Genomic DNA, 9660 nt, shown 5'->3' on the forward strand with positions numbered 1-9660 from the left:
GCAGCATCTCAATAGTTCCAACTCCCCTGGCCCTATAACCGTAAAGTCTCTTCCATCGTCATCCCCTTCCCTAGGACCAATTTGGGAAGGACAGTACAACACGATCCTGTCGACTTCACCAGCTGTCAAGATAGCAGGCCTGAACTCCTGGATGTATCACACCCACCTCAAGCCCTGGGAACCAGAAACTGATGCTCAATGTGAACAGCTATTCAAATGCTCCTGTGAACCTGTAGAACACTTAAATTCCTCTTGAAAAGAAAAGCAATGTCTTCAGATAAGTAACCTAAGCTATAACTCTTAGCCATTTTACTTATTACTTTGCCACTTAAAGGAGAGTGCACTTCCTTCTAGTATGGGCACTGGAATATTCAGAGTTCTACAATAAACACCTTGCTGGATATGTGGCCTGCTCCCCTCCTCAAGTAAAACAGGACTTCCTTGGTGGGTAGCCCTGCTCCAAGGAGATGATTGAAATAAACTGCAAGACTATATTGATGAGACACAAAAACATTTAATGGTTCATAGTTTAGCTCAATATACAAGGTAACCAAGTGCCCTTCTGATCCTGGGCATAATCTAATGTTTTCTAAAAATTTCACTGAAGCCTCTCTACAGGCATAAGTAAAACCTCAATTAAGTAAGAGTGAAGGTCCTTTCGTATGAATATAGACTTTCATTCCCAGGGGAAAATACCTAGGTGCGAAATGTTAGCTCATATTATTGTTACTGGCTTAACTTAGAAATCAGTGATACATCTTTTGAAGTGGCTGGTTTCCTTTTGTTTGTTTCTTTGTCCATAGTCTGTCACTTTCCTTGATTAATGTGGTACAATAATCCTCAGTAATTTGATAGTGGGTAATGCAGCAAATGTCTGCTATCTTCAGAATGGTTTTTCAATTTTTAAAGTGTTTTTCTGTTAATGTAATAAAAGTAGATATTAATAAAGAAAATAGGGCTGGGGATTTAGCTCAGTGGTTCTGGTGACTGCCTCAAAAGTTTAAGGACTTGAGTTCGATCCCCCCCACAAAAAAAAAATTTAAAAAAGCAAAATATGCAAAGCACTCTTCTTACTTCTATGAAAAAAATAAAACAAAACTTCATAAGAAAGTCATTAGAGAATAACAATAGTTGATGAATACTGTGTCACAATCTGAAAAGAATGGCTCAAAGTTTAAGTCATAAATAATAAAAACTCTTACACTGAAAAAACAGATAGAAGCGCAAAACTTTCTCTTCAATGAAGCCGGGCATGGTGGCACATGCCTGTAATCCCAGCACTCTGGAGGCTGAGGCAGGAGGACAACTGTGAGTTTGAGACCAGCCTGGGCTACACAGTGAGTTCCAGGTCAGTCACAATTACATAGTGAGACCCTGTCTCAAAAAACCAAAACAACAAACAACAACAACAACAAAGAAAGTAAAAAAAAAAAAACCCAAAATGAAACAAATTAACATGTACATTAAAATATTTTTGAAACAATGAAGTAGATAATTTGGGAATGACCTAGACTTTGCCCTACTTCCTATTTATTTATCTTCTATTTTGCTCCCTATCTTTCTTTCATAAATATGTCACATATATCTATCATATATATATATATATGTATATATACACACATATACACATCTCATATATAGATGTGTGTATGAAGCCATGTAATATTTATGTTGTCTGACATTTTCACTCAACATTATGTTCTCGGTGGGTGTGAATCGGAGCCTGAAGATCTGTGATCAAAGCGTAGCGGCTGGAAGGTGTTGCTGCAGAGTGGAGATGCTGCGGAGCAGAGATGTTCCAGATCCAGGGCCTCGTGCCGAAGCTGTGCCCTGAGGAGACGAAAGGGAAGATGTGCAAGGATGTGCGAGGATGTGATTTCCTCCTAGGGAACTTCCTCATCTGTGTGGCCCTGCTGCGAGTCACTCCATTTATCTTGAAGGAATTGGACAGTATGTGAAGACTGGACAGCAGACGTGGACATATGATAGAAGAACCTGGTTATAGTTTCTTCTGCCTGCAAATGAATAGGCTCAGAGAGGTGTAAGACACTCTGTGTGGACATAAACATTGTACTTGTTGAGGGCTAGTTGAGCTCTGGTAACTGATCCTCATAGCTAAAATATAAAACTATTGGAAAGTATGAAAAGACGTCTTGTGGTCATAATGTGCCCTTATGCTGGTGATATTCAGTCTGTATGTAAACACTGATACCATTGTGAATAATGTCAAACTCCATTCTAGCAACTATAGTAAAAGATTTATCTCCGAAATGTCACTGCCTTGTCAGTCATTTCTGTTTACATTTTTACTTCTGTCCCAAGTATATTTGTGATGAGTCCCTTACAAATTGTTATGTTTAATGGGAGTTGGAACATAACTGCAGTAACATTTAGAGCAGGACTATTAGTCAATATTTTTAATAAAATACCAGAAAAAGAAGAATGAAGTTCTTGTCATGACAGCCAACAATCATAGACATAAAGATGGCTACTTCCAAATATGGGATAATCATATGTGATTATATATGGTTAACTCCAACTATATAGTAAAAAGGCCCGCAGTGTGTTGGATATGAAGACATAATTCTTATTCTCATTGGCCTATCTCGGCTAAATGTTTAGCATAGGCATGTAGGAAGCAATGTATACACACTATGAAATTACAGGTTGAAGGCTAGTTCCCAACACACTGGTTTAGTCACCCTGGAATTAGATGGGAAGCTCTAGATAGCCCTGTCCTGTGGAACCAATTTTTGACCTTCTGCAACCCGGGATGGATAGAGAGATGCATGCTGGGAGTTGTGTGGTTACAGGGCAGGAGCATCAAAAATATTGGCAAACCGACAAACTTGCCCCATCTACAACACTGATGGTCTAGACGTGTTTCACTGGTATGATCATTATTTATGTCTTTGTCCCTTCTCTAGAATTAGAAGATGTCATGCTGTTCACATATCAAGGCCTGAACTAACTATACTCAATGGGCCTTTAATGACACCTCAACTGGTCTGTCTGTCCTAAATGAAGGGAATTAAAGCTATACACCTACCTGAGACAAGAATGCTTGACACCTACGGAGGACCTTGAGATAGGCCCTCTGGAAAGTGTCTCTGGCTGCCGATCACCACCACAACCTCCTTCAGCCTAAAGTAGCCACAGTAGTCACTGCTCCTTGCCTTTCACAGGTTACCCCTTCAAAGTGGGTAAGTCAGACAAAAACATTACAGGCAGTCATATATGGCTAAGTCCTTGAAAGAGTCAGGACCAAAGCGAAATACATTACAACTGTGATGGAAGACGCATCTGTTGGAGACCAGGCCTCATGATAAAGACATAAAAACCAGACCTGTATACTTCCTCAAAAGATAAACACTAGTCCTAATGAAGTCACCCCAGTGAGGGACCAAACCTCTGGATCCATCATTTTCTAGAAGTCTTAGTTCTTTTCATACTCACTTGTTACGTGACTTGTTGTTCTACTAGATCACTACTGTCTAAGCAACTATACTTGTAGCTTTACTGGTTAATCACGCTGCAACCCACATTGTACCCACATAGGCTTTTCCCTTCCTTTAAACCTTGCCTGTAAACTGGGGTCCCCAGCTGCCCATTCAGGTCCCCTCCTGCTAACCTCCCAATAAATATGTTCCTATTCTTAACCTCTTAACCTTGTTCCTAGAATTCATTTTTCAATTTCTAGACATCTAACAGGTTGGGATATATAATATTTTCATATTTTATCTCCTGTATCAGTATAAATAAAATAATTTGGAGAATTATTTTAACTTTTCCTTATTTCCTATTTCTCTATCTTCTATTCTGACTTTCTCATATAAGAGAAAGCATGCAATATTTAATCTTGCATCTTACTTATTTCACTTAACACTATATTCTCAAGTTGCCACATTTACCTACAAATGCCTCATCTTTATGTTTCTTAAAACCGCACAGAAAATATATAGCTTAGTTATATATTCATTGAAGAGTTTCAGTAGCAACAGATACAAGGAGAATTAAACAAAGATCAACTCCAGAAAAATAAAAAGTTGTAAAGGAAAAGATTCATCATACACTACTGATTTAGCTTATTGGTGATAAATAATGCAAACAGTATTTATTTCACAAAACAAAAATAATAAGAGACCTTATTCCTCTTACCCAAGGACATGTACAGGTGTATTTGCTGAAGCAAGAATGGGTTTCTCACAGCCCACACTCAACTGCCTCTCCTCCCTTATGAACTACTGCATGGTGAGGAAATGTCTTGCCTGGGTGGACAACTCAGTCCAGCTGTATGAAAAAAGGATTTCCCCCAAGTTTGAGAATCAGATTATAAATCTGACCAGGGTCTACGTGACCAAAATCTGGGTCCTGGAGGTGCCTCCAGCATTGCTCACACTGTCTTACAGACAGCCTGCCCAGCCTGGAAGTGGCACAGGAGAAGCACGTGGGCTCCAGGATGTGCTATACACTGAAAAAGCTTCATTAACTACTCGCAGCAAGTCATCCAGCTCTGGGCCTCTGCTCTCTCACCTCAGCAGAGCCAGTGATGTTGGCTGCCCCACCTCACAAGACTGTGCAAAGCCACTGATGACAGCAGAAGGTGGTACTTGTTGAGCACTTACTACAATACCAGACTTAATGACCCCCATTTTGTTCTCACAGTGGCCCTGTAAGTTACACGTTATTGTTTTTCCTCATCCCACAAGTAAAAATAACTATAAAAATAACTACAATTAGTTTTCCCTGGAATTCATCCTCCAAACTTTATCAAGGAAAATTTACTAACAGTGCATAGGTCTCAGTAGTGATTGCCTGCACAAAATCTTTTCATTGCCTCTAATTCTAAACTGTTGTAATGTTTCCTCCTTCTCCAATTAATAGTAGGAGTTGAAGGGCTGGATCAGGGCTCAGTGGTGCCACCACCTGCCTCACAAGAGCAAGGTCCCAAGTTCAATCCTTGGTACCATTAAAAAAAAAAAAAAAGTAGGAGTTCCAGAAATACAGAAGAAGAAAGCAATTATTACTTAAAAATTCAAGAAAATTTTCCAAAGTTAGGTTTTCAGATTTAAAGAGCCTTCTGAGTGTTCGGCACAATAAATGAAATATCCACTAAATTATATTACTGGTACATTTTGGAGCAACAGGAACAATGCTAAAAGTTCCAGTATCAGAGTAAACAAAAAACAACTAGGAAAAAGTAATGCAAAGACAGAAGTGCTACCTTTGATGAATTAAGGAGACATCTAAGGTTCTGAACCATGAAATAAAAGAAAGGGCTGCTTCCACACAGGCTAACCAGAGACGGGAGCCCTGCCTCAAAGCACAGAGATGGTCAGCAGAGCACACCTTCTGAGGATGAGGACACACGGTGAATGACAACACAAAGTGAGCCTGTCAGTGTTAGAGAAACTGAGAACACAGGCACTGGTTTGGTTGGAAGAACAGGCAACAAGCTGTGCACAGTCATGCAAAGAAGCTACGTATGTTAGGAAAAGACAGCACATCGCAGTGAGGTCAGGGAGTCTGGGCTGCCTTTGAGTGCAGATCTAAAACTGAGGAAGAGAAAAAGGCAAACAGTTACACATCAGACAAAGAATCCAGCTGTGCTAGGGAACAGCCCTGACACCTTTCCACAGAGCCTCCTTTAGACATCCGGTTCACAAAACAAAATAAGAAAAAAACTAGCAAAGAAGTTTTGTAAAGCTATTGCTGTACTATTGAGAGAGGAAAGAAGGAACCACAAAAAAGAGATATGAATATGAAGCAACACATATGTTAAAGGCTTGATGAAGCCATCTACAAAATGTACAGGCATCACTTGGCATCGATGGGTAGTTAGTTCCAGGACTCCCCTCAGATACAAAAGGCTGCAGATGCTCAAGTCTTTTACATAAAAACCTCACTCTGGGGGGCCTGGGATGTAGCTTACTTGGCAAGCTCAAAGACCTGAATTCGATCTTCAGTACTGGCAAAAAACAAAAAAAATTAATTTTTGCATATGCACATTCTCACTCATACTTTAAGTCATCTCTAGACTACCTTGATATTAAATACAGTGCTTACATATCATAGGATATAAAGCCTATTGTACAAAGAATCAAATATATTGTTTTCTTAATTTTATTTTATTTTATTTTGGTACCAGGGATCAAATTCAAGACTTTGTGCTTGTAAGGCAGGCACGGTACCTCTGAGCTAAGTGAGTTGTCAATGAGCTCACTTCTCAAAGAAAGTTTTATAAAGCAAAGTCATAAGGTGGGTACAAAATCATGAAGTGGGTATAACACGGGTCAAAACTATGACCAACCAATAAGATTACAAGTACAGCCATTTAAGTAATAAAGCTTGTGGTGGGCCACCATGGGATGACCCCAGTGAGGTCCTGGACCCCCAGCAGGATTGTGAGACCAACCAGAAGCTCCTGAGTAGCTGTGGCTGAATGCCTCAAGGGAGAGATTAGAAAGGACCATGTTACTAAAACCTAGTCTCATGCTTTCAGAGTCAAAAGCTTCAATTTCTCTGGCTTGATGCTCTAGCAGGCTTAGTACTCATTCTGTGCATTCATTCTGTAAAGCCAATATCTCTTCTTCGATCTTTTGTTCTAAGAGTGCTTTGCGGAGGGAGACCCTCTGTTCAAGCTTCCGAAGCTCTCGATCATGTTGTGCCTCAGCTTGCATCTTTATTTTGATATGCATTCAATAGCTCCAATTCTTGCTGCAGCTGCATCTTCAAAACTTGGCACTCTGCTTCCTGTGCTTCATCCAAATGCAGAGCCTGTGTGGAGAGCCTTTCATTAAAGCTGTGATCATACTGCTCAGCCAGGATGGGTAACTTCCACGTCTGCTCCTCCTTGAGTCTTTTCAGAACAGCTTTGTGCTCACTCTCTGGTGTAGTCTCCAGTAGGTGATTTCTTAATGCTTTGTACTGCCTGGTTTGGATTTTGCAGGTTATCTTGAAACTGCTTTTTTATTTGGAGTTCTTTAGACTTCAAACTTTTAGGCTGTTGTAGAACTTCCATGACATGCTTTCGCCTTAGTTCTCATTCCCTTTGTTTATTATATTCCAGCTGATTAGTGAGCTCAGTTTGATGCTGCATTCTGATCAACTCACAGCGCATCTTCTGAATTGTGTTGAGATGGCAGAACTCCAATTCTTGCATGGATTCATGCTGTCTCGGTAGCATGGCATGCTCCAAGTCCTTCTGAGTCTGTCTTTTGTTTAACTCCTCCCTGACAAGGTCTTGCTCCAAGTTATGGCACCCAAGCAACATTCTCCTTTTGAAGCAATGGCATTCCAGCTCCAGGTATTGTCTCTGATGCCAAAGAAGTTTAGCTTCTTCTTCTGCTTGGAAATGCTGTATACTCTCTTTCTGCTTTGAAAGCCATTCTTGCTTTTCTTTCTTAGGAGTGCTCTTGTTTTCATTCAGTTCGTCCTTAAGCTGCTCTTTTCAAAGTTTGTACTCTCTTTTTTGGGACTCCAGAGAGCTATTCAGTTCTTTCTTTTGTTGGACCTGACTATGTTGCTGAAATTTTTTCTTCTCATTGGTCATCACTTCAGCTTCTTTTTCAATAGCAGCCTGGTGTTTCTTGATAAGTTTCTCCATTTCTGCAGCAAAATTGTTACACTGAGTTTCAAGATCTTTGTCTAATCTGAGGCAGTGTTCATCCATTTCAGCCTTTAGCTTATTTTCCAGAGTCATCAGTTGCTTTTGATGTTGCAGCCTCATTCGCATATAGCCAGACATCTGTTCTCTAAGCTCAGAGTCCTGCTCATGTTTTTGCATTTGCCTTGTAACCAGAGATGCTGTTCTTATAGTTGTAAAATGTTCTTGATTATAATAGTGTGATTTGTGATGAGGTACTTGGGGAGGCAACTGTGGATCTGATGCTCTTGTTCTAGAGTCTCCTTCCTCTCTGTAATTTTCCTCCTCCAGTTTTAAATGGATTACAGAACTGTTGGACATCACTGTATAGTCTCCTTCCATCATGTCTAGCTCACTCTTGTCATATGAGGCATCTGGAAGACTGTTAACACTACTGATTTGGCTGCCGGCACTGCTAGACATAGTGGGAATAGACTGATAACTTCCAACACTATTCACTGTTCCTGTCCTGCCAACACCATGATCTTGCTCCTCTTCTTCCTGTGCTTCTACTGTTGGCCCATTATGTGCCTCCTGGAAAAGGAGTTTCTTTTTTTTTCGATACTGCAGATTGTCCAGCTCTCTTACTGCATCCTTTGTTCTTTGAATAAGATCTATCAACACTGTTGCACGGTGCGCCTGAAGAACAAACATGTACTTTAAAAGTTCCTCTGATGTTGGATGATCCTGAGGGATTTTCTGGAGGCAAGAATTTACAAAGTTGGGAAAATAATCAGACCATTCATTAGGGGATTCGTTTTGGTCTATGTGATATAAGGCACTCATTGCATTCATATTAAATAAAGGAGGCTTCCTTTCCACAAGTTAAATACATGTTATTCCAAGAGACCATACATCAACTGTCCATCATACTGTCCTTCATCCATGGCTAAAATTACTTCTGGGGCCATCCAATATGGTATTCCCACAGAAGAATTGGCAGGGGATGCCATGGAAGCAGATCCAAAGTCAGCAAGTTTTACTTGGCCTGGTTCTGTCAGAAGGATATTTACTGCTTTGATATCTCTATGGATCATTGTATGAGAATGTAAGTAGGCTAACCCTGGTGAGCACCACGTGTTATTGCTGTTATTTCCACTTCTTGCAGTGGCTTTTTGTGAACTTCTAGTAAATCTGAAGCAGATCTCAAACAATACTCCATTACAAGCCATGCTGTGTGTTCACGTAAATAGCAGCCTTTGTATTCTATACTATTGGGATGTTTTATTCTTTGTAGAAACCTGACTTCCTTAATAATATCCTGCCATTTTTCGGTAGACTGCTTTCCACTATAAAACATTTTCTTGATGGCCACCACTTCATTGGTACGTACATCTCGTGCAAAATATACTGCTCCAAAGCTTCCATGGCTAATTTCTCGAGATCTGTGAAGAGCTTCTCTGGATCTTCCTTGAAGAAGAGCTCTGCAATTTCAGGGTCCTTTAGACTGCCAGCTCTGTTAGTTGATGGCATCCTGTTGGGCAGTCAGCTGTCTGATTCTAATTTTAAACTGCTATCCCAATCCTTGGTTCATCTCTATGAATGAAGCCACGTTGGCATAAACTACTTTATTTGATATTTGCAGATTATTCACAGAGGCTAACTCTTCAGGCCTTTCCAAGTTGGCACAGACTCTTCAATGTGTAGGTGACTTCTGTTGACTTCCTTTGCCCACAGGTCTGGGGCGGAGTAGGAGTAGGCAGCCCCCCCCTCGCAGCTCTCCGGTGGCCGGCCGACATGCTGGAGCGCCAGGAGTGAAGAGGTGGGGGCCCCGCGACAGCCCCAAAGAGCCGCCCAGCCCAAGCTCTGCGACCTTTCCAAGTTGGCACAGACTCTTCAATGTGTAGGTGACTTCTGTTGACTTCCTTTGCCCACAGGTCTGGGGCGGAGTAGGAGTAGGCAGCCCCCCCCTCGCAGCTCTCCGGTGGCCGGCCGACATGCTGGAGCGCCAGGAGTGAAGAGGTGGGGGCCCCGCGACAGCCCCAAAGAGCCGCCCAGCCCAAGCTCTGCGACAC

General features: G+C 41.2%; 1 protein-coding gene and 1 pseudogene across 1 annotated transcript; one reads left to right on the forward strand and one right to left on the reverse strand.

The window, feature by feature from the left end:
• The first annotated feature begins 1660 nt into the window (after nucleotides 1-1660).
• Nucleotides 1661-2052, forward strand: LOC104847643 (mitochondrial import receptor subunit TOM5 homolog). The gene has a single exon (XM_033757221.1). The coding sequence runs from the start codon at nucleotides 1794-1796 to the stop codon at nucleotides 1956-1958; it is 165 nt and encodes a 54-aa protein (XP_033613112.1). The 5' UTR covers nucleotides 1661-1793; the 3' UTR covers nucleotides 1959-2052.
• A 3465-nt stretch (nucleotides 2053-5517) lies between these two features.
• Nucleotides 5518-9118, reverse strand: LOC104847656 (annotated as a pseudogene).
• Between the last annotated feature and the right edge of the window lie 542 nt (nucleotides 9119-9660).

This window comes from Fukomys damarensis, unplaced genomic scaffold, assembly GCF_012274545.1.
Source record: "Fukomys damarensis isolate Sample0158 unplaced genomic scaffold, DMR_v1.0_HiC HiC_scaffold_29, whole genome shotgun sequence".
Classification (NCBI taxonomy): domain Eukaryota; kingdom Metazoa; phylum Chordata; class Mammalia; order Rodentia; family Bathyergidae; genus Fukomys; species Fukomys damarensis.